Source organism: Lineus longissimus, chromosome 9 (assembly GCF_910592395.1).
Source record: "Lineus longissimus chromosome 9, tnLinLong1.2, whole genome shotgun sequence".
NCBI lineage: Eukaryota > Metazoa > Nemertea > Pilidiophora > Heteronemertea > Lineidae > Lineus > Lineus longissimus.
In genome coordinates this window covers 7,581,637-7,607,360 of record NC_088316.1, presented here as the reverse complement: position 1 = coordinate 7,607,360, position 25,724 = coordinate 7,581,637, and the positions used below count along the sequence as shown (strand labels likewise).

General features: G+C 40.5%; 2 protein-coding genes across 4 annotated transcripts; both read right to left on the bottom strand.

The window, feature by feature from the left end:
• Positions 1-5,728: 5,728 nt before the first annotated feature.
• On the bottom strand, positions 5,729-25,451 carry LOC135493880 (uncharacterized). 3 transcript variants are annotated; one of them, XM_064781522.1, is made up of 24 exons: positions 25,295-25,451; positions 23,269-23,613; positions 21,579-21,841; positions 20,650-20,709; positions 19,957-20,025; positions 18,599-18,667; positions 18,341-18,454; positions 16,929-16,997; positions 16,522-16,650; positions 16,224-16,388; positions 15,877-15,906; positions 15,650-15,679; positions 15,381-15,464; positions 14,325-14,396; positions 13,851-13,930; positions 13,196-13,303; positions 12,808-12,897; positions 12,362-12,439; positions 11,984-12,055; positions 11,237-11,594; positions 10,919-11,079; positions 10,322-10,479; positions 9,566-9,801; positions 5,729-9,226 (listed from the first exon to the last, which is right to left on the bottom strand). In XM_064781522.1, the coding sequence occupies exons 2-20, from the start codon at positions 23,312-23,314 to the stop codon at positions 11,456-11,458; spliced, it is 1,767 nt and encodes a 588-aa protein (XP_064637592.1). In that variant the 5' UTR covers positions 23,315-23,613; positions 25,295-25,451; the 3' UTR covers positions 5,729-9,226; positions 9,566-9,801; positions 10,322-10,479; positions 10,919-11,079; positions 11,237-11,455. The 3 variants fall into 3 exon arrangements, with proteins under 3 accessions (XP_064637592.1, XP_064637593.1, XP_064637591.1); XM_064781523.1 differs by having other exon boundaries at positions 11,389-11,594; XM_064781521.1 differs by having other exon boundaries at positions 10,919-11,594.
• LOC135493628 (G2/M phase-specific E3 ubiquitin-protein ligase-like) lies at positions 8,973-11,005 on the bottom strand. Its single transcript, XM_064781104.1, has 4 exons — positions 10,919-11,005; positions 10,322-10,479; positions 9,566-9,801; positions 8,973-9,226 (listed from the first exon to the last, which is right to left on the bottom strand). Exons 1-4 carry the CDS (start codon positions 11,003-11,005, stop codon positions 8,973-8,975), a joined length of 735 nt encoding a protein of 244 aa, XP_064637174.1.
• Positions 25,452-25,724: the final 273 nt, after the last annotated feature.

Here is a 25,724-nt window from a genome sequence, read left to right as displayed (position 1 = left end):
ATTGAACGATGCTGTGGACAAGTCCAAGGATACTGCATCAGTCACGACCAACTTCTCATCAGAAAGCGTCACCACCAGCATATTCAATGTTTAGTTCCAACCTGTACCAGTCCAATGCACGCCTGTCATGGTCAGCAGTGGTCAGCTTAGCGCGATATGGAACATTCTTCCGAAACTCAAGCGAGGGAAGTCTGCTCATTAGCCTATCTCGCGCACTGCTCCTTCTTGTCAAACATCGTAGTGAAATCGTGGTACAGTGGGGCGTCCTCGAGGATTGCAGCTGGTCGGACAGACGTGAGGTGGAATGTGGGCGGCTGCACTTCTTCGTTGATGTGCGATGGCAGATAGCACAGTTGTTGCGTTGCATGACAGCTGAAAGAGAATGTGATATCATAGAACTGAGGCGTTTGCAATGAGACTATAGGTGAAGTAGAAGCAAGGAGTGAAATGGGCCATCTTCCAGTGACTAATATACAGAGTAAGGGCACTGGGTGTTGTTAGATTCAGCATTGAATGTATTCCTCGTACAAGCGTGAATAGTGTGGACATACAGTGAGAGGTGAGAGACCCCTATTGACTACTTCTTGTAACTTTATCTTGGATATTATATTAGTATTGAACATCTAGCCATGGAATATGAAGAAATTGAAGTTGTACTTGTAGGCATGGAATATGAAAAATTATTCAACGGTGAAAGACATTATTCCATGAGGCTTTGCCGTGATCGCAAAGGACGCGACGTGATTGGTTCACATGCTAATGAGGTATGATAATGATAATTACCTCTATAATGCTACTTGGATAGCGACTGTGTCGTTGACTGCAACAGTGGTCAATGTCAATGTGTGCCTGTAATGTCAATGAAGTATGATGAGGTGATGACGATAGTGCAATTATTAAATATTGGAAAGAGATCTATTCCTAGAAGAACATATGTCCTGTTTTGACTAGGTGGCGCATTTTAGAATCAGCAGTGAGCACTGTGTGTAACATGGTGGAGGCAGCGGAGATAATAACTGTGTCGAAAGTATTGTTATAGGGCCTTCCCTAGGCCCATGGGGTTAAATTTACAATCCACGATTGAAAAGACGTAGTTTGATCGCATTCAACTATAAATCCATTGAACAGTTGTGTTCCTTTAGTCAACCGATGACCTTTTGTTGGGCCATTGTAAACTGTAAATGTATTATGGACTGGGAGACGGGGGAAACACAAGTGAAACTGAAATAGACCAAAACAAGTGATTTTGGGGCTTTGGTTTAGACGCATGCCCCACATGCGCCATGCGGGATTATACGGTTCATGTGAACTTGTTGACATCCACATGATCTAGTGCTGTTATTGGTCATGACATGGTACATGGTAGGCCTAATCATCATGGCTATATGTTTCAGGAAAAGCTCGGAGTAAAATGAACTGCCGATGAATAATGATGTTGTTTATGTTTACCATGTTTACTAGTACATAGCCATAGGGTATGCACTGGCCAGTGCACTTTCTGCACGTCGTCATGGTCATGTACGTGATACCTTGCATATTTTGTTTTTTGAATGCGCATGCTTTTTGGGCAAAATCACTTGTACCAACACTAATGAATAATGTCTTCTTATCCCTATGACTCCATACACAGTGAGGGCATTGTCCCATTCCCATCAAATGGTAACTTATTGTACCGTATTAGGGTGGAAGTTGGGGAGCAGATACCTACCGTTGCACGCCTGTCATAATCAGTAGCGATGAGCTTAGCGCGATATGGAACATTCTTCAGAAACTCAAGCGAGGGAAGTCTGCTCATTAGCATATCTCGCGCACTGCTCCTTCTTGTCAAACATCGTAGTGAAATCGTAATGGAAAACGTCTGGCTTTGCGCCAGACGTTGAGACTAATAAGTGAAGAACTAATAGGTAAAGAACTTCTACTTGCGCGAGACTGCTCTGATAAAATTATCATTGCAGAGACTACGGTGACGTACACATATATTTTTTACAATAAAAAATGCCCTCAAAAGACAACATGGAATGATTATTTTATTGATATTTCCTACTATATACCTTCCAATTATCACTTTATACAAATAGATCGGCGTTAGGTCGCATGCTTTTCTTTCCTGGTGACACTATAAAGCAAAATAGTTGCAACCCCGTAAATGCGCTATAAGTCCAATAATAAGTGACGGTGACCCGTTATAAATGTTTCGCCAGCTTCGATTTTTTGCCGCTACGCGGCGCGTTGGGCCCTTGCGTCCAGATTTCACCAAAGCGGATACTCGTGTTTGCCAGCAAACGCGGTTGGATACTAGTGGTAGGGTATTTACTGAATGTGGATCATATTTCGTGAAATTGTATAAGGCAGGCTTACTGTTATGTTTTAGTACATCATCAGTAGTGCCTATTTTGAAATGTGGAAAGAAAATAGGGAGAATTAATTATCAATAATAATAGTCTTTGTTACAATCATGTGGTGGCCAATAGTGATTGCCAATAGTAAGGGTCGTTTATTTCTATGAACTGGTTTTCCCTACCTTTATCATGCGGACCCTAATTTATATTAAAGGTGATGCTGTCTTTTACGTACCGGTAACTACATGTATGTGTAGGTAGCCCACCGTGTGCTTAGGACGTTCAGCTTTGCAGAGAGGTTATAATATAACCTGGAATTGTCCGGAATAGGCTATCTTTATACTTGTCGAGTTTAATTCTCTTGAAAGCAAAGAGCACTAAAACCAAAGGCCTCGTAAAGGAGGTGGTGGTAAATTGAATTGATTATCATTCCACTTTGCTCTGACAATTCATGCTGAAAAATAACTAATTTGTCTTGGTATATTAATCTGTATAATGTGTCTTGTCATCTTGTGTATGTATGGAGAATCATGTAAAAAAAGTCGGCAGTTCTTGATCAAAGGTGGCGTTACTTCACAAGCTTAAATCTATGTTATTGTTATAACAAGATATATGTTTTCAACATTTTCACTTACGAAAGTACAGCATGAATAAAATCATCCCTTATGATATCACAAACTGTTTCGTCAAATCTATGAATAAATGAGCAAAAAGAAAATAATTACTACATGTTTGTTGTTTTTCCAATTGTCTGTGTATGACGACTGCTCCTTGCGTCTCTCCTGATGTCAAGCTGGGCGCTCTCTTATTGCACACCAAGCCTGATCATGAAACTTGCTTCATAAGATTTCGATATCACAACCTGAGTATAAGGCCTCGTTGCTCAAAACAAATGATATCACTGACGCTGTCGTTAACTTGGCATTATCTCTTTCTTCAGTGTAGCCCTCTGACTATATAACAACTGGTTTGGTGACAAATCTTATTTTGAACAACCGGACCCAGTTCCTGCAGACAATGTACAATCAAGTCTCTCTTTACAACATCAATATTTCTTGATAGGATGTCGCCAAGACCCTGTTGGTGTCTCAGTTGGGAACATTGCATGATAAGATGCCACAACCCAAGCAAAGATCAGTCCCTGAGGACACAAAGTGGAGTGTCTCCACAACATCAGATCACGCGATAAGATGTCACAAAGACCCTGTAGCCAACTGCCGACACGATCAAAGTGTCTCAATCGGGAACCTTGCTTGATATGATGTCACAACCTGAGCAAAGATCAGTCCCTGGGGACACACAATCGAGTGTCTCAACAACATCAGATCACACGGTAGGATGTCGCAAAGACCCTGTAGGCAACTGCCGTCACGATCAAAGTGTCTCAATCGGGAACCTTGCTTGATATGATGTCACAACCTGAGCAAAAATCAGTCCCTGGGGACACACAATCGAGTGTCTCCACAACATCAGATCACACAGTAGGATGTCGCAAAGACCCTGTAGGCAACTGCCGTCACGATCAAAGTGTCTCAATCGGGAACCTTGCTTGATATGATGCCACAACCTGAGCAAAGATCAGTCCCTGGGGACAGTGTACAGTCAAGTGTGTCAACAACATCTCGATATGATGTCACAAAGACTCTTAACACTTTCAGCGCCATCCGACGTAATTTTACGTCTTGCAAGTTCACACGGTTGAGCCATCCGACGTAATATTACGTCGCATTTTTAAATTTCCCGCTTTGTCTTCGAGGCGACTAGCAGCGCAGTATAGGGGAAAATAATTTAACTATACAGCGCTTGAGGTGATAGTATGATGTTCAGCCAATGTGCTATTTATAGCCAAGATCGTCTGCATTCAAATAGGCGCAATGGCGGGTCGAAGATTGATGACGGGGGCAGATGTAACCGAGAGTATGCCAAAAAGCGGGTATTCGGAAAGACACCAGATATTACTGTTCTATGTGTGGGGTACCATTGTGCAAAATCAAGTGCTTTGCTGACTATCATTCCAAATAAGCATTGTAAAGAGATCTAATAAAGAAGAACCAAAACAGAAAATTTCATGTAATTATCTTTATTCCTTCTATTGTTTTCATAATTTTGAAAAAGGGGCGTAACCTTGGCCCCTGGGGGAAGTACGCTAAATATGGCTGGGCGCTGAAAGTGTTAAGACACCTGCTGACATGACCAAAGTGTCTCGATCAGGACCTTGTCGGAACCTTGGTTAAGATCAGTTCCTGTGAGACAAGTTTGGCATCTATCAAGTGTCCTTACTACATTGGGCTCAGTATGATGAAATACATACCATAGAGATAAGACAGAATTGAGCCTGTAGGTGTATGTACTGTCTCCAACACGATAACAGATAAGACAGGACCAGGACTCCTTTTGCTTGGCAGCTCCACTGAGTTTTGTAATCAATGACATCCTCAACCGGACAAAATTGAGCCTGGGAGCTTCCCCATGTTGCCAATGCTATGAGAGGTGTGAGACATAAGACAGTGGCAATTGGACTCTAGTTCCGAAACTCCACGGAGAGAGAAAGACAGTCACAACCAAGCAGAATTTAGCCTAGGACCTCCATCATATTGTCAAATAAATGAGAGAGCTTTAAGACAGTCACAACAGGCCTGTCTCTGAAATATTATTGCCAGAGGTAGGCAGTCTCTTCTGCATGATGTACTCTACTGGAGATAGCTGGGTAGAGATGGGATACAACACAATTGTTTGCATGCATTGGGAATATTGATAAGACTTTCTCTCATGAAACATTCTGTGACACTAAAGACACATGATTGTACCTGGGTCAAACACAAATGTATGAATGCAATAGGAGTGATGACGAGACTTTCTCTCAAAACATGCTTTTGACAGTCTCAGACAATGGGTGATATGAATAAAGACTAGTAAATGCTTTTACTCCAGTTTTGTACAGAAAGACATAGTGTAAATGTACATAGTTTGAAGTAAAAGCATATACTGGTCTTTATTCATATGGCCCAATGTTGCATACCCCAACTTGGGTTCCGATAGTAAGCCAACTGGCACACACAAGTTAGGTTGTGACGATGTGGCTATAAATTTGTCTGTAAGACCAAAGTTCCTTCTCGGAAATTATTTCCTCAGAGGAAAATATGCATATATCCAGGTAAGATTGTCCTGGAGCATATTTTCACCAAAGACATATGTAGGGGCTCCACCAGAAATATCCTCTGATGCAGTTGTAGGAGTTGGCTCAAGTGAGGAAAGTTTGTGCCATCTTGTATGCTCCAAGATCAATGTGCCACAGATTCAGATTATGTGGTTTCTCCAATATGTGACTATTACTGTACTGATATTGATGTCCCGAGATCAGAAATGCAAATAAATCAAGCGATGGTTGGTTTTGTAAACATTATTTATTAACTTGAGTAGATACTCAATTAAGATATCATATTTACAGGCGTGTTAAAATGAAATATTCAAAAAATCTTTTCCAGCTGTTGTTATGTGAAACGTAAGGTAAGACTCAACAGTTATGCCGGTAGTGCGTGACGCCAGGATGTTCTTTCAATAGCAAATGGCACCCCTTTCATTTAGGGTTTTAAAGGCACATTTCGAAGAATGACCAGCCGCTGTTGTATACCATCGGAAAGGCCGTGATCTCTTCTTTCTATAGGAACTAACCTCATTTATGTAAGGGATACATGTCAATAATTAGCACAGGATTTGTTCCCACTACTTGATGCCATCCGAAACTAAAAATCTCAAGCCAGACCCTCAAATCACTAAAAAGTGCGAATTTTAAACGTTTTCTTACAGGTAAATCCAAAAATCCGGTTTTTCGCATAAAAGGCAATAGCTCAGGCTCGAGAAAAATGCAAAAAATATCTAGTTTAGTCAGCTTACTTTCGAACTATTTTGATTTTTGTCCAAAACACGGAAAATGCACCAAAAACTTGACTGTGAAACAGCTGATCACCTGGCCGATGCACTCCCAATGCAGTGAACGCCTACGCAGCCATTATGACGAAAATGCATTTATGAAATACACCAATCTATTGAACGGTGCTAGAGGTTTCAGGAAGTCTTCACGGCATGTCCCAACTCGTGCAGGTGTTCGTTCAGTGATAGATAACGTGAGCAACAGGGAATCCACTATTTTTTAGGAACTACGGTTAGGGGTTGCAAGGCGCATGAACACACTTCTAACTCCTGAAAGCTACCTAAGCGCTCAATTTTGATATTTACACAAAAGATAAAGATAAAAGCATATTCATAATGTCTGTGAACTCAGAACATTTCTTTTTGAGCAATATCTCTTGAAAAATCTATCAAAACCAGTCTGCTTAAAATCCCACAATAATGTATAACTATGTATACTTCGAGATCAAGACTCAAATACCAATTACTACACCACTGGAGGAGAGGACAAAGTATCTGTTCGCTTGTTTTGCAGATATACAGTAGATACATGTACTCAATTAAGATATCATATTTACAGGCGTGTTGAAATGAAATATTCAAAAGATCTTTTCCAGTTGTTGTTCCGTGAAACCTAAGCGCTCAATTTTGATATTTACACAAAAGATAAAGATAAAAGTTGCATGGACAATTATTTCCCAACAGTATGATTCAGTTGATACAAAATACCCTGTAAATTATAATTACAAGTTCAACATGATATAGTTCTTAACCCTTCCCCTTCTGAAACCTTTTTCAATTTTCACATTTTTTTTACAAAAAACATTATATTTTTCATTTCCATGAGTTCCTGCTGGCTAAACTACAGAAAAGTATACATTTTCTGTAAGAACATGTAGTTTCCAGAATGATATGTTTGGTTAGTAATTACAACTAATTGGTTAATTAGTAATTGTTAATTAGCGTTAATTTCCCCTCTGCCCCCCCCCCCCAGCCTTGGACCCCTGAGCTGAGGGGTTGTGGTGTCACCACCAACACTAAAACTACGTGCATTTACACTATAGCTGGTGTGCTATCCAATGCGCGATCAAAAACACTCTAAAACATCACCTAAATCGCCGTAATTCCCAATCAAAATTGGGATTATTGCTGATGTCCCTGTCGTCTGGCAACTTCCCTCGGGTCAAACCCCCTTTATTTGCTCATTTTTAACCAAAAATCGAGAAAAAAACACTGAAAATCAGCGGAGAACAAGTACAAACTTCGTGACTAGTTGAGCGACTGAAATACCACCACTAAACCGAAACTAACGTCACGAAAACGGGGAATCCCCAGAAACGCGCAATATTGCGCGGTCAGAAGGGAAAGGGTTAAGTATTGTCAAATAAAGATTGATAACTATGCACGGCATATTCATGATATCTGTAAGGTAAAGTGGGGGAAAAGCAACCCCCTTTTTCACGATATCTTCAATTACACGAGAGATGTCTTGGCAGATGCAGTAAAATTTGCCTGGATATTGTAGTGGCAGGTCTTCTGAAGATAATACCTGCACTTCAAGCCACTGCGTCTGAAACAATGCCTGTGAGGGACAATGCAAAACCGCTGATCAGGGGTTGCTTTTACCCCTTGGCTTTGGGGTAAAAGCAACCCCTGAAAATTTTTATATTTACTGACTGTGTAAAGCATAAGAACACATTTTTTTCCACAGGTTTATGGTACAAATTGGTGATAAAACTATTTCGTACTATCCTGTCTAGCTTTATGACAAAATTGGTCTGTAACTGCAGTAAGCCTATCATCAAACAAAACTATATCAAGCTTTAGATTTTTAATAATCACTTATTTCAACAAACTGAAACTATGGATTTAATTTTTTTGGGCCAAAAACCCATAGAATTAATCAGCAATTTATATAACATTTTGTTTTTGCGAGAAAAAAGCTAAATGTAAAAAATTCCTATCATGACATTTTGAAGCGATATTTTGAGAAAGTGATATTTTCATGATAATTTGCTTTTAATGCCAATTTTCTTATTTGAGCTTATGAAGGAGAATATTAGATGACCTCATACCAGAACTTAAACCTATTACCTTCTATGTGGGTTGAAAAACTTATGGTACTTTCAAAAATGTAGAGGGCAATGTATTCATACTTAGTGGTAAAAGGGTTAACATTGTATTTCTATCAAAAAAACTAATATCAATTATCTGAAATTAATAGATTTCATGCCAAGAGGTAAAGAATCTAACATTTCTGCACTTTAAAACTAGTTTGAGCAAGCAATTCATGGGGACAGCCTTTACATCGACCCAGGGGTTGCTTTTACCCCAACCGTAACTTCTTCAGAAAATTATCTCTTATTTCTGTCAACAGTGGCATCAAATGCCTCATGTAACCTTCTCTTGACTAGATACCGGTTCACTTGAATCAAGTTATACATATGGATTTGAATTATAAATGTGGAAAATTCTGAACCGTAAAAAGTTCTATTCCAACTTTTTTTCGCCATGTGTGAAAGTTGTTGACTTCTCATGGCTACTGCTCTTACATAATATGTTACATAATTACAAATAATTTATGTGAAGTAGCTTAGGAGTTACTGCATTCATACTCATGCTTTGATGGGCAGATATCTTCAATTATGATGGATATATTAATCAGAAACATAGCCAGGAGTTGCTTTTCCCCCACTTTACCTTACATTCTGTTATGTACACACATTAAATTTTACCGAATCCTGCTGCAAGGCCTTCTCTTACAGCAAACTCGACCTTTGTATCGAAATACTCCTGCACCTGGAGTCCTCTGTCCAGGCGAAGGAGCAGAGCATATGTTGAAGGTGTGATGAGGCGTTCTTCCCCAGGAATCTGATTGAAGAATTCGATATTTATGATGCCCAAGCCTTGTGGAGGAATTCGGTTGGCTCCAGTGATGAACATCAATACGTCGTTCACAGTGACGTTCAATTTTCCACCTGTGGAAGCGATTGAAAAACAGCGTAAACTACAGGAACAGAATGAGTATTATACAAATATCGCATTTCAAATCATGGAATAGTGGATGTTATTCAACAGTAAAAGAATTTGTTCCACTTGGCAAACATACCAAATCACTACTATGTTTTGAAATACAGGGATTATTTTGATTACTTGAATATGACATATATATCACCACAACTAGAAACCAGATATTTAGGCTATTTCATCCATGCATTCTGACCTTGATAATATATATACCATGCCTAGTTTCAGCCATCTGAACCTAGTAGTTACTACGTAAATGTGCATAGCAACAGGCTCCCCAAAAAACTTACTTTCACAATCTTGGAGGAATTTAGTCATGCATTTCATGACAGCATGCTCATCATCATCCTCATCATCATCGTCGCGGTAGTTGACCCGAAACATGGCGGTCAGCTCCTCAGCTGTCATCTTCTTCCCCGCACCACACATTTCAGGCTCGAATACTTGGGGATTTCTTTTCATGATGTTGAATAGACCCCCCAGACTATTCATACCTTCATGAAATTGGGTGATAGCAGCATGTGCCCTGAGGAAATAAGATAGTGATTGTGATAACTTACATGTAATCACCATTGGGCTGTCACACAAAATCAAATAGAGTGATCAAACACACTATAAAAAAACAGAGGTCTGCTCCCACCTAAACCAAACACAAGCGCTGATAAACATGTGATTTCTGTTAAGTGGCCCTGAAACATAACTTCACTATCTTGACATTGGCCCTACATGAATTAAATTTTGAAACATTAGGAACTTGACCATTTTTCCAACCAAGCCTCGTCTTTTGCACCCTAATTCTGATGTGAGCAATTTTTTTGTTTTCATTTCTTCTACCAACAGTTGGCACTGATCCACAGTCATCAAATGTTGGCTGCTTTTTTACTGTACCTTCAGCACACTCTTTCAAAAGTCACTAAAAAATCATTGCACCATGTGTTGATTATACAAGATACGTACTTTGGTCAGTTTCATGAATGTCACCATTTGGCAAAAATCAGCCTAACTGTCTAATGACAGAGGAGCCAAAAAAGGAGGAAGTATCTTACCTGTCCATAAGGAAGTAAGTTACGATACTGCTAACAAGTTCTTTTCTCTGGCTCAGCTGTATCAGTTCAGATATTTCAGGATATCCGCAGGACTCTCCCCAAGTTGTGAGGTCTCGACATTTTGAGGCGAAATCCTCATCATTTTCACATGCCTCTAACTGTAAATGAAAAAATGCTGTAGTACAAAATCTAAAAATATTTAGTCGAAATAGTTTTGAACACAACACAATGTTAAAGACCTTGTAAACTTTTCCCATGCCTTGTTGGTTTAATGCGCAAATGAGACATTGGTACATCCTCAGAGAATTGGTTCCATCACAGCACCAACGAATGACATCATTTTTTTTAGACATTTGAGATAATTGTCCCTTGAATGGCCTACTCTAATGCTCGATGTAACAAATTTTGTTTTCAACCATCATTGTACCGGAACAACTAGTATTTCAAATGATTGGTGATCAGAGGAGATGTCTTACAACTGCAGTTTTACTCAACTTTTTTCAGTGGAAGGAGCAAATAAAAACCCAGCATGCTGACATGATATTACGTATATTGAATGGCAGGAGGACGTGGCCTAGTTATTCATACACAGCCTACCTCCATCAAATTGATGCAAGCATCCACATCTGGTAGGTTGAATGCGGTTGGTTGATCACTTTCAACTTGATAGTGTGGGTCCGACATGAGGTTCCACAGCCTGGAATCCAGGAACCCTAATCCTGGCCCACAGTGGAGAAGGCTCCATGACAGCAGACGTCCTGCATTGAAATATTTCTTTTGTCGTAAATGGCGCAAATTTAGAATAATGCAACGACTCTCTGAACAACTTTTTAATAACTTCCAGAAAACATATTTGCCAAAATTAACTGCGGGTGAGATGCATCTCCATGTAACGTCTTACAACTCTATATTTACTTTTGTTTTGGGTAAGATAATTTCTGGGAAATCCTCTTGGATAGTTTGCCTTTGACAAGAAGGCAGTCACACATTGTAACATGCTCTAAAGACTTCAGCGCATGTCTTCTCCATTCTGAAGATGACAATGACCCAGTATAGAAAAGCAGTACTGAAGAATTCTCTTTTCGGTCCTCCCATGTCCTCTGCCTCTTCGTTAAGGAATTTCACATCCACATCCTACGTATAATTGATCTCATTAGCAATGGCCATAGTGCCACCCAATACATTGTTTCTATCAACCTCCAACCTCTGTTTAAGGTCAAAGTTTCCTTCACGGGTGGCCATCTGGAACTCAGTGAGGGAAAGCTTCAACAAGCTGGAAATAGAATGTGAACTTTGCAAATGTACCAAGAAAGATCAACCAAATACACACACGCATTACTACCCTGTTTTCCTTGTTTACCAATACCACAATATCAAGGAAGATGTTGGTCAATAATGCATGTGCTGTGGAACATTCCACATTCTCTTTCAATCAAATCCATCCTCAGAGAGGGCTCAAATGAAGTCAAGTATGATTGCAAGTATGATGTGGACTTATTTGTGTTTAGACAAGAAAAATATACGAAAAAAATAAGAGAGAGACAAATTATTTAGATTGTTACAGGTTTATGTCCGAAACAAATCAAGTCTTAGGCAATAGGCAATTAGCAAACAAGAGCAATCCAAAGCGTTGTATATGCCCCAATCATTAGTTCAACTAACCTCTTATCTGGTCTGCTGATGTTTGGTCTCAACCTCATGTCACGACGGTGTGGCAAATTATCAGCTGTGTGTCTGAAAAGTTTTGAACAAAAAGGTGCAGATACTTGTAGATGGCCAAAGTACCAGAGGTGTACGATATAGTGGTTCACGACTCTGACTGAATTATAGAGTTCTTGGCTTCTTTCTTTCACATGATTGTTGATACAATGTCTTTGGCCCTGCAATAAAATCCATTGTGTGATGCAATTGATAAAACAATTTTTCTTCTTGGTTCTCCACGTGGAGGAGTTAATTCCGTGAGAGAACTGTAGAACTTTATGGTATCGTTTGTGCGAGCCATTTACCCTTATTTTTCAATTGAGAAAGAGGGACACTTACTGATGATCAGGGATATGTCTTCGTTCTTCACTATCATGAGCCGCTCCCATATTATCTGATGCATTGTCTTGAGTAGCCCTGAAATGTTTTTTTATTAGGGTTATCAAATATTGCTCAAAACACCAATATGATGCAAACAGTTTGTGGTCCAACCTTGACCTTGACACTAGTTTTTAAAAGTATTGGCACTAGTGTAGGTGCTATTCCCTACTAAGTACAAGTATGTATTCATCTCCTAAAGCGAGATGGGCATTTTCTTTAAGTGATACTACGGTAAAAGAGCCAATTGGGTTTCTAAAATTGATAGAGATTATGCCTTTGGTCAAAGGTAGAGTTCATCCAAGCTTTTCTTGTTCAAGCTAACACACATCTACAGACACTACGTTATTACATGCATAAAACCTCATCTTCTGAGCGGTGATCGAGTTAAGAAGAGCAAGACTCACAGCTGGGTAGGGCGATCTTGGTGTCCTGCACCCCGTCTTCGTCCCCGACCTCTTGCACGTGTGGTACCACTACCAGTATTCAATGTGGTCCTGAAATGTGTTATGGGCATTTGATAATACTCAAAACTGAAGTAAGGGATGTGTACTAGTCTCATGGAGAACACCTTTAAGGAAAATAATTGCCTAATGAGTGACCAAAGAATATGCAGCAATAACACATGAATGCAGGCTATTTTAAAACCTGTTTGCACTTGGGTATGGATCAAACAGAAATAGTCATAATAGTAATGAAACATGGTTCGGGCTAACCATGCTTACGGTATTTGAATTTTTCTGTGCAAAAGCGCATCTTCTGAGCGGTGATCGAGTTAAGAAGAGCAAGACTTACAGCTGGGTTGGGCCATCTTGGCGTCCTGCACCCCGTCCCCGGCTTCGGCCTCGGCCTCGTCCACGACCTCTTGCACGTGTGGTACCACTACCAGTAGCCAATGTGGTCCTGAAATGTGTTTAATTATGGGCATTTGATAATACGCAAAACCATAATTAATAAGGGATGAGTACTAGTTTTGAGGAGAACAGCTTTTGCCCTTAAGGAAAAAAACTGTGCAATGAGTGGCCAGAGAATAGGCAGCAGAGTGATTCCATGGTATTCAGAAGTCACGGAAAGGGACATTTGGACTACAGTACTTAAAACATTTGAATCCTCCAATACTGGCGGCGTGTGTAGTTTCATTTGGGCATAACTATGTTACCTCTCAAGAGATGAAAAAAGAAATATTAGCAATCAACTTGATCACGGAAGGGACAATGCACAAATGGGGTTATCAGGGACTGTTTGCTCTTGCAGTACTGGGGAAGCTTGTGGATAAGACTTGTGGATAATCTAAAGATGTACCACCAGCCTTTCCGGTACTGTACATCCAGATTGTAGTATTCATTGGTCTCTGCGGTACCACACACTTTCTATCAGATCAGTCTTGGTGCAACTACTCTGTTTTTTGTTTTTTATCCCCCAATTTGAAAATGAAAGAATGTGCACTTACAATTCAGCAGGCTCATCAAGTGCACCTCTGGTAACAGAAGGTCCATTCGCCAATGAAGATGTGGGACGTAATTCAGGTAACTGAAATATGAAAACATACATGTAGTAAGTTACCAAATACTAATCTCTGATACTAATACTGGAAGTGGGGTGCGTTAAAGTCCAAAGAGATCCTATCGTGACCCAAGCCGTTATTTCGCCTGGCTGAACGGAGTAAAACTAACTAAATTGGAGATTACCCGTTATGCAATGTTAGCGAAACGAACAGCTCACATCAGCAACTACCTAGGGGACCTTGAAACTATTGATATCTAACAAAAGACGCTTATTCCCGCCTTAGGTTTTGACCGGGCTGTTCAAAACTCCACACTTCACTTTTATAAGCGTTTCTCGATAGCTTCCCCTTAAGTCAGAATCAGTATCACCTTGAAATCTGGCACGGCTATTATTTTAATTCAGGTTAGGGTCAACATACCGTGTCATGTGCAACAGCTGAAATAAAATTGGCTGCATTTAAAGCTGACGTCCTTCGTGGTGGTCGGAGAATCTGTAAGAGGAATAAAATGGTACTTCTTATAGCACTCTACACGCTTTATACTCTTCTCGGAGTCTTATCCACGTACCTTTCTCTAAAACCAAGCAGTGCGCTGCGCATAACCATTCAAGGCCAACTGAGATTGCAAGTGCAAAGAGGCACTGGTTGGGCTTCAAACTAATTACATTCCGATCACAAGTGATGTCTTCCAATGCCACCATTCTCCTCTATGTTAATGTTCGGTGTCCATGATCTCCATTTCTTTCTAATGAAGACAAAAAGCAATATTCTGAGGCACTAAATTTGCACTGCTGCAAGGGTTTTATCTGTCTCTTATCACATTCTTAACCCTTAAAGCGCCAGAGGCGACGATCGTCGACATAAGGGGAAAGCGCCAGAGGCGACGATCGTCGACAGCAGACATTTAGTTCCACCTGTCTGCTAAGAGATGGCAGTGGGTGTGCATGTACGCTCTTTGGTACTTCGACAGTGATGCTTAGCAAAAAAAGGGCATCGAAAAAATTTCAAGTTTCTATACAAGCTTTTGAGTATTTTATCAAAAACTTGAAGCCCCATTTTCGCGGGAATGACGTCATCAGGAGTAATTAGCGCTGCTACGACTAATTAGACGGATGCTTCGACCAGGAATCGGATGGAAACGATGTATTTAGACCCAGACTTCATATTAAAATACCAAGAGAGGTATAAAAAGCTGATGGAGGTATGTTCTGGCCATATTTTTGTTGATTATGGGTATTTGCACTAATTAACCCCTAATTAGTAAATTTTGGCGGGAAATGTCACAAAAATCGACGGGAATTACCATTTGTATAAAATCATCAGTACATTCCATGGTGTTTGTAACAAAAATAACGTTGTTATTAATCATTTTCAAAAATGCTCGGTTAATTCGGCGCTCAGGGGTAATATGATTTTGTTAATTCGGCGCTTTAAGGGTTAAACATAGGAGTCAGTAAAAAAAAAATCAGGGCTCACCACACTAGGGATGTAGATCCTGTCTTCAGGGCGGATAGGTTCATTTTGTGGACTGTAACTTTGATCAGAGGTACCATTTATCACCTAAGGGAGAAAAAAATTGTCTCTCAGTGTACGATTATAACGATAGGTTGTGGACTGTATCTCAGATCACAGGTTATCATTTATCACCTAAGCGAAAAAAACTGTCTCTCAGTGCACAAACAATACCCATACATGCCATACCATATGCTGAAATTGTAAAGACAAAAGAATAAAAAATCACTTACGACTTCAGACGAAGGAGCTTGGGTAGGTGTCTGAAAAATATGAGCAAAAGCTGGATTAAAATATATCTAGAATGAAATGAGCGTTGGTTAACTGGCCAATTTGTCAGGGTTCCATTCAGGGGAGTGCCAATGTTTTGAAAACCTGGAGTGGCTTTGATGCTTTCCATGTCCAACCTCGCCTTCAGGATGCTAAAGGTGTAAAGACAAAAGAATAAAAAATCACTTACGACTTCAGATGAAGGAGCTTGGGTAGGTGTCTGAAAAATATGAGCAAAAGCTGGATTAAAATATATCTAGAATGAAATGAGCGTTGGTTAATTGCCAACTCCTATGTAAAGGTTCCATTGAAGGGAGTGCTGATGTTTTGTTACGACCCCCGACTTATACTGAAAATTGGCAGTATTCCAAACCATGGGAACTTCCCTCACCCCCCCCCCCCCTGCAATGGTCATACTCACAGTTCTTAATACGAAATCTAAGCCGACGCCTGGTAGTGACAGAAAAACTCAAATCCACCCCACCAATGACAGATTACTTATAGCAGGTCGCTGAGTAAAAAACTATGATATTATACCTCATCGGTAATCCAGTTGACATTCAGGACTTCATTCTGAACAATCCCAAAATAACCTAGTGTCTTTGAAGCATTTTCTACACAGCACAAAATCCTTTTGTCCAGGGAGGAAACATAGAATTGGCTAGTGGCCTCATCCTCAGACCCAATCAAGTCCATCAGATCCTGCAAAGAAGGAGTAAAGAACCTTTTAGGAGTCACTTGATTGATAGAGTTTTCAAATATTTTGCAAAAAGGACAATGTAAGCCAAATTATTGTGACAGGTGAACTCTGAAGACAAAAAATACAAGTACTCACAGACAAACTGTCAGATTCCCGAAACTGCCCAGTGAGACTGTTCCTGTCTGTTCTTATCCTTAGGGTGAAGCCCTCTTGATTTGACGGCCCAACAAATACACTAGAGCGACTTCTTCTCTCGTTACGTATCTGTATGAGAAAAAAAATAAAAATTGAATATGTTCATATAGACAAGAGGCAACAGTCAGATCCACCAGGCTAGTTTAAATAGGGAGAATACTCCCCTATTTTCATGCTTTTTTAGGGGCCAAGGCGTACATTTATTGTACAAGATTGAGGTTGACATATAATCCAGCTACAATTACCTACATCTGTACACTAAACATAGAAAAACACTGACTTGAGGAGTTGTGCTCGTTTTTAGAAGCAATCCTAAGTCCCCCAGCTAAGATAAACAAAACACTCACTTGTTCTGCCCGATCAGATAACTCTCTGGCCTCCCTTAACTGCTCAGCTTCCCGTATAGCCCTTTGCTCCTTCAATGAAAGAAATAGCAATTTGAAGAAATAAAAATAGCATCGCAAAGCGTGCATAACCCCTCAGCCGAAAAAGGTGAGATAATGGTGAAAGTAATTTTTTACGCGATGTGGCTCTGGGGTACGTGTAGATAGCACCTTGAATAGAAGGTCAAATCAAAAGCCTGGAGTGATGTGATCGATGGATGAGATGTAAGAATGGTGAAGATTTCATGACTCTTAGCTAGCATAATTCAGGAGATATAACTTAAAAGTAGTTTTTTACATGAAGTGCCCCTTGGGCCAAGAATACAATGTAGTTCAAAAATAGTCAAAGCTGCCAAATGGCACAGTGGCACCATCTATAGTACCTTCAAACCACCCAGAGATTGATAGCTTAGCTTCAATAGCCTAGATGGAGATATGCTCTTACGCTATTTGACCCCTGTGACCTTGAAAAGTAAGTCAAATCAAAAACCCGTCCTCAGTAAAAATATCATGATTCTAGCTAGCATAATTCATGAGATATAGCCAAAAGTAGTTTTTCGCATGAAGCGCCCCCTGGGGCCAAGTGTTGGTCGAAAACCGTCAAAACTGCCAAAAGGCACAATGGTACCAAAAGACCTTCAAACCACCCAGGGATGAAATGCCTAGCATTTATGGTTACGGACATATGCTCCGGAAACGAGATCAACGGACAGACAGACAGACAGACAGACAGATGGTGAACGCCTCGACAATACCCCTCTAGCCTTTATGGGCTGAGGGGTAAAAAACGGAAACCAGAGATCCAAAATCAAAGGAAATATCACCCACAACCGTCTGTTTTTCATAAGCTGGTTACACAAACAAGCACACCACAATTTTGATGATCATAAATTGTGGCCGTAGAATGTCTGAACATTTTCAGGTTACATTTCGATTCTAAAGTGCTACAAAATATGAAGTCTAAACAAACTTTGGAAAGGATATCATGACCCGGAAAATATGTCTGCCTGCATACTGCGTAAGTATAACCAGAGTGGTATAACTAAATGTAAAAAATGATACTAACATGTATTGTAGGTACAACTTATACCCTTATTGTGACCCCTCATAAGGAAATCCTGAGGATACTTTTGCTAACAACAGAGTGCAACCAGTAGGTTCCCAGTTGCTTCTCGGTGCCATGAGGGTCTATGCATGATTTTTTTTGAGTAGCGCCCTCTATATCAGCCATGATAGGTTAAAGTGAAAAAACTATGGCGCAGCGCACAGGTTACATAAGTTCGGCCGTTAGTGCCAAGGTTTGGCCTGGGGACTGAGACAAATATTTATTTTCCATCGTTATATAATACTTGAAGTAGATGATGAAATGTTCTTACCCTGGCACGGTCCATCTCAAGAGACTGTTCAAGAGCTTGCTGTAACATGCAGAATTGACAGCCTGATGCTGTCACGTCTGTCCGATGGCATGTAGGACAAATGGTTGGGGGGTTCTGAAAAGAGAAGTTTTCAGTTTCTGCACCAGCACCAGTCTTGCTTGTTTATCATGTTCATAAACTGCAGGCTGCTTTTAATTTTATGCCTTGATAACAACTAATTGTAAAATGTAGCAAATAAACAAACAAGTTGATACATACCTGCAAAAGATCATCTTGAACTCGAACTTGAGGCTCTGGGTCTACCTGGGCCTGGGGTTCTGGCGGAGGCTGCAAATGAACTATGCTTCGTTACAGTTGAAAACAATTCTGACAAGGGATGATGATTTTGGATTAATAAGATAATATTTTGAGACAGAGATGAGGTGAGTCTCTCTATTGTAGATTTTTACAGTCAGTTAGACATCCAAACAACATTATTGATAATTATCAAGCACCAGGAACTGCAAAAAATATGTGCTGTTGTCAACTCAAATGTACATGCAGCAACAAAAAAACAAAAAATACCGTGCTAAGTCGTACGTGATACCCCTCGGCAAAAGGCTGAGAACGGTGGGTGAAAAGTGGAAGAGTGGTTTACGTTGCAACATCTGTGGTCTTGAAAATGCGGTGAAACAAGGCTCTTGAGCGACACATGATATTCACCTACCACTTGAATTTCATGGAATTCACTCAAGTTTCATAAGAATGATTGCACTTTTTGAATTGGATGGGGTCAATTTTTAGTGTCGAACGGCTCCTACCAAAATGCATTACCATTACCACATATGAAAAGGGAATCTTGACGCAGTCTAAAGAGAGAGCGTTTACGTTGTTGGTGAAGGGGCTTTTGAACTTTTGAACTTTGAAAATGAGGTCAAACTGAAAATCTGTGTGACGTATGATATGACACATCCTTAACAGATAGACATACCATGTCATGTGAATGTCATCAAATTCCGTCAAGTTGTATGGGAGTTATTGCAATTCAAGGTAACACCCCCAGGCCCTAGGGCTTAAACCATGCAGCCGATCAGGACACTTTTCAATAGCGATCTGCTCCCACTGATATGCAATACACTTACAACATATGAAAAGAAAATCTTGAAGCAGTCTGAAAGTAGAGCGTTTACGTCCTTGGTCAAGGGACTTTTGAACTTTGACCTCTTGTTACCTTGAAAATGAGGTCAAACTGAACACCTGTCAATTATATGATACATCCTTAGCAGATACACCTACCACGTGAATTTCATCAAATTCGGTCAAGTTATATAAAATAGGAGTTATTGCTAATTTTCTGTTGTCAGCTAACGCCCCCTTGGAGTGAAACGGTGAATCGGATCAAGGCGATTTTCAATAGCGACCTGCTCCTACTGATAAGCTTTACATACACCATGCATTCAGTTAAAAAAGCGGTACAACTATGATGATGATGATGAAACATTGTCCGTCAACACTTCACATATGAAATGAAAATCTTGAACCAGTCTCCTGTTAGAGCGTTTACGTTGTCTCAGTGACAGTGGACAGACCCACAGACAGACAGCTGATGCCGCAGAGGACAACAAGTTGATACATACCTGCAAAAGATCATCTTGAACTCCAACTTGAGGCTCTGGGTGTACCTGGGCTTGGGGTTCTGGCGGAGGCTGCAAATAGTGAGTTAATAGTGAATAAGTGAATAGTGAATTGTGAAGAGTCACTCACTCGGTTCTCTAATAACGCAGTGGAATGCAAAAAACAAAGTCTGTGTCTGGCAGCCATCGGGCCAAAATCAAAAGGGAACATTTGAGGCAACAAAAATTGCAAGTCTGCTGGATGAGCAGTTTTTAAATTTTACTTATAGAGCAGAATGGAGTGCAGACACCGACACCAAAACCAGAGAAGAACATAATAGCCCCATCTCAACTTTGTTGAGTTGGGGCTTAGTTATCAAGCTCCAGGAACAGCACAAAAAAATGTGCTGCGTCAACTACAAAGAATCGACTTTGCGGTTTAACCCCCAACTCTCGAGCCCTGGGCTCGAGCAATGACTCATCCAGGTAGCTTCTAGTGCATAGTTCCATAATGCATAGCATGATACACAGTGCTAACCTATCACTGTCCTGCCAAAGAGCAAATGACAAGGTTACCTGTTTAACGCAACCTTTTATACTCCAGATGGGTAATAAGCTCTGTTTGATTGTAGTCCACAGGCACGACAACAGAGGTTGAGGGAAACTCCACTATACAATCTACAAGTGTACTGATGACACAATAAAAAATGCACTTACTGTAACAACAACTCCATTCACAGGTGTGGCACTTCTTTTACGATTGTATAATAACGCATCCTGGAAAATTAAAAAAAAACAAAACATAAAATGTAATGTGAGCGCATAGCATATAGAAGCCAGTCACGTTGTCCGAGAGAAGAGGGGGGGGGCAGGGGGCAAAATGTCGTTTCCCACAAAACGCACTATACCATGCTAAGCACTGCCAACACGAGAGCCTTGAGCAGTGGCTGAATAACGACTGCAACAACACTACTTTGGCACATTGCCAACCAATCAGATGTACTGTACTGACAACTGTGCCGTGAGTGGCTGAGTTACAAGAAATCTTTCTGAAAAAGTACTCTTTTTATCATTTTCTAGGGGAATTTACACCCTAGTTTTGATCAGAATGACCCTGACCCAATAAAACTGGAGCACGCAAATGGCCGACTGGGGAGGGGGCGCTGAAAGCCAAAAGGGAAGCACCGCATCGATCTGGGTCCAGAAGTGGTTGCAATGGCAAAGACAGCAGCAATTCATAGTGTGTCAGTACCATGGCTTTCTACAAGAGCTCTGGTTGTTGATGTCCGTCGATATAACCTCCCATAGGTAGGCACAGATGTGGCTTGTGCGCGCAAAAATAGGGAAAGAGCCTTGCGATGTGCCAGTCTTTTTCTAAACCCAATTAGTGCACAAATTATGAACTATTTCAGCCAGGTCAGCACTAGTCTCCTGCGTAACCCACGAGCCCATTGTTAACTGCATGCTATGATGGCATGGAAGATAATGCACAGGGACTAGTGTAGCACTGTCTGACACCGATCCTCTGGACTCTGCGGTGAAGATGGCAAACCTTCGCCCAACTCCAACAGATCGACATGAAGCCCTCATCCAAAGACTCAGAAAACAAACCTAAAGCAAGGAAAAATCCAAATCCAAACACTTACCGGAGTGGAGGTGATCTTCCTATCTGGGACAAGGTAGATACACCTGGTAGAGCGACTTGCTAACTCCCCTTTCAATTCACTTGGAGTTTTCCCTGTCATTGTGCTCAATCGCTTCGACACACCAGCCCGACAGATCTGGTAGTTAATGAGGTTGACGGCAGGGAACAGAGCTATCAAAGCTGCATGGAACTCCTCTGCAGTCAGATTGAGGGGGAATTTAGTCCCTCTACGCCCCAAATTAGTTATTTCTGATTGAGGTGCACCTACAAAGATAAAACGATTTCATCTTAGAAATACCACAAAAATATTGATTAAAACTAAAAGGCATTTATTTTCACTTTTGACAAAAAATCTCTCACCAAATGAAGAAGGGGACAAAGAAGACGATAGCAGTATTTTGCATCATACAAATTTGACCCGGCATAACCTAGTTCCAAAATCAAACTTTTTTGTTCACACCATAATAAATAGAATATCCTAGAAAGCACAACATTTTTTTCAGGTTTTAACTTTAAATTTCACATTCCTGCTGGGGTCAGACCCTACGATCTTTGCTGGGTTAAACTAATCCACATAAAAATTTCAAAGATGTAAATGCAAATAAGCCGGGCCAGAACCGGCATTTTCAAATGGTGTAAACACAATGATATGTTTAAGCTGGGACACAGCACACACCGACAGACAGTATCAGTTTATCGATTTCTTAATTTTTCAATGTCTAGTCAACCGCCACCGGCATGACCGGATCACTGCACCTTAGGTACATGTAAGATAGGTTTTAAAGAGAGAAAATTTAAACCAACCATTATTTTGTCCACAGTTTCGAATTACATTGTATATGTGACAGCAAAATGAGGACGAGACATATTATGATGAAAGAAGAAAATAACATACCAGTAGGCCTACTCAAATTTCAGAAGAGGCAGACAATAGTGAAAAAAACAACCAGTCCATCTCAACTTGTCAAGATCAGAGCGACATGTATGCAACTCATTATGCCATGGCGGGTAACATCATGGTTAATGGTAGGACAAGTAGGGAATAGTCAAATTGAAACCACATTTACTAATCGTCGTCAGTTCCAAATTAGCAAGGGCAGGTAAATGCCGTTCTTCCCTTGGGTTAGCATTTCGCATGAAATGTCAAAGTTTTCCCATTCCACAAAATACAATATATGGTCAAACAGACAATGACAGACATGACAGAAGGCTTTCAATTAACAAAAGGCCCAAGGGCACAGCTGAAGACTTTTTGAGGCTGAAGAATATTTACCCATTTCGTGTAGGTAAAACTTTATGGCGTCATTGAAAGTGAGGCCAACCAAAATTACATTTTCTTCTCTGACCAATATCATAAACCTCTTCATTTAATTTCAAAGTTTCGACACCTAGTGCACATGGAGAATAAAAGTCAATTAACAGATCCCAAATAAAAAATTCTGTGAGGATCATACTTCATACGATCGATAATCTTTACAATATTCACCACCAGCAGAGAGGTGCCACCCACAGCCAGTTTCAAACAGTGACTATAACGTCATGCAGTGTCACAAGGTCATAAGATACATGACATTCAAAGGCATGATTATGTAGATTTACTTCACTGGCTCAGGTTAACAGCTACAAAACTTGCCCAGCAAAAGGACGTCAGACGATGGACACCGAGTTTAAAATGTAGTAATGGGACTTACCAAGACCATTTTCAATCAGCAATGGCAAATCTACATTATTCGTCATCACTGCTCCTGGGCCATCATAGCAGGTAACAAGAAAGGTGACGGTTGCAGTCGGCCGTCCAGCACGGTCGTGAGTTTTCTTTTTATTGCTGGTCTTTCGTTTCTTCCGTGGTTGTTCAACAACCTCACGAGTGAATCACTGTCCTATTTCCATGGCCATGGAGGGGATCTCATACCTTGGGACCACAGTTGAATAACTGTGTGGCCTGGCAGCTTCAGCATGGTCCAATAGTCCATTTAAAAGTGCTTGCGATCCAGTTGCTAGCCCATTTACCGAGGCACGGAGTCTACTGTATTGGCCTGCAAGAGTAAAAAAGGACTTCATATAAAACCAACAAAAAAAGGTTTTCAGCATAAAATAGCAATATTCTTTAGTGTCAGGTAGTGAGGTATGTATATTTGGTTTGTATTCTATTTTCTAGGCCATTGGGAAGCTGTGAAGGGGTACAGTTTTGGCAGTGGACATCTAATGTATCTTGCAGTCAGCTGCTGAGCTGAAAACAGATTTCAAGAACCTCGACTGTGCCTGTGGGTTGGATAAGTTCACAAAACTCAAACTGGGCGACATATTTTCTTGTTTGGGTTTCTTCAGATCTCTAATCTTTTAAATATGTACCCAGTCATTTAGCACTTGTAGTTGTACAGGGGCTAAGCAAAAATACAGAAATATAGGCGCCAAAGGCGGAAACCCTTGTGAACATGAGACCAAACTCTGGCATATGGGCACTCCAACGCCAAGTAACGTGAGACAGTATAAAGTCACCCTAAAATGGCTTTCAAAGCAAAGTAAATAAAATTCTCAATTTCACCAATTTTTGACATGAATTAAAAAAACAACAACAGTTAAACAGGTAACATTCGTACCCAGGGAGTACCCAGGGAACAAGTGAATGGGTACTGCCCAATAGGGGGTCACATGTACATGGTGGTACTAATAATTTGCATGTAATTTTAGTGGCAAATTTTGATGTTTTTCAGATCATCTCTGCCGGATCAGTGCATTTAGGGTATATGATAAAAATCACGATTTCCTATGATTTCACTCAGAATTGAGATAAATTTCAACCTCTGTTTTTTGTCACAGATTGGTGAATATGCATGGTACTGGTAGAAAAAACCTGAGAGAAAATTTGCAGTACATGCATAGTGACAGCTGGTGGCTAATTTTAGTCAATTAGTGATGATCAGGCTAAACCCCCCCTCGACACCTCACGTCCTCAGACATTATTCTTATTACCCAGACATTATTTTTATTACCCAGATTGAGGGCTATAATTGCCACACCAGGGCTTTATGAATGGAAATGGTAATGCATGCAGCTAGCCTTGTAGGCCTAATTTTGCTTGTACAAGGGGGTTAAAGCCAGGATCCTGACCCCCTAGGCCTACAATACATCCATAGGCATAGAATTGACCCCCCAACCTCCTACTACACCCTTCGCCAGCCCAGACTGCTGAGTACACCTACATAATAAAACAGCATTGGAATGTTGGCTTCAAGTCACTTTCCTCATCCGAGCTAAAATTGTGATTATTTTAGAAGTAACACACCTTTGTTTTAGCCAAAACATCATCTAATCTTACTACCCCCTCCTTACATGTACCTGTGATATCAAGGCTACAAAAATTCATAAAACCCCCAAAATCGTCAAAACATTACAATGATTACGGAAAAATTATCGATAGGAAGCAGACGACTCGACCTACTGCATCGATTAAAATAGGTATCATGCTGTCGGCATGAAGGAGGGTGAGAATGATTGTTGAAGCACACGTCAAAATCACGGGGGTTAATCATTCTACCATTTGCTTGGGGACTCTATGATCAAGGGACTATTTTCTATTTACACCGCCCCGTGTTAGTGTTATGTATGTATTGTACACACGCCGCGCCAGGTACTCGATCGATGTACCCCGGCGATGTACATGGTCATGGATAGGCTACAGGCGCCTAACGACAACGTTACAGAATCCTAACTCACACAACAACAGGTGGATAGTAGTAGTGAAACACAATTTAACAAGTGTGAGTCTAATGGTTACGTGACATAATTCGAAATTGCCAGTGCAAGAACGAAAGAGTAACCACTATGAAGTAACGAAAGTCATGATGTCACCCGGCCCCAACAACATCCGAAAAGTGAGGGAGGTTTGCTCACGTCACCCGCATCATAAACTTCAAACCCGAGGGGCCTCTATCGGCGCTAAGACAAACCATGCTGCTGGGCGAGAAATTTTACAAGTTTTTTGGCGGGAATTATTTGTCGATCTTAGAAACAGATTTTGATACAAATAGAAGAATATTGAAATTCATGCTTGCTGGAAATTCCTCACAGTGCAGTGCATTTGGCATTGCAATTTGCCCAATAGCCTTGGTTTTGTAGGTGGGGGGTCTTGGTTTTGTAGATCTTG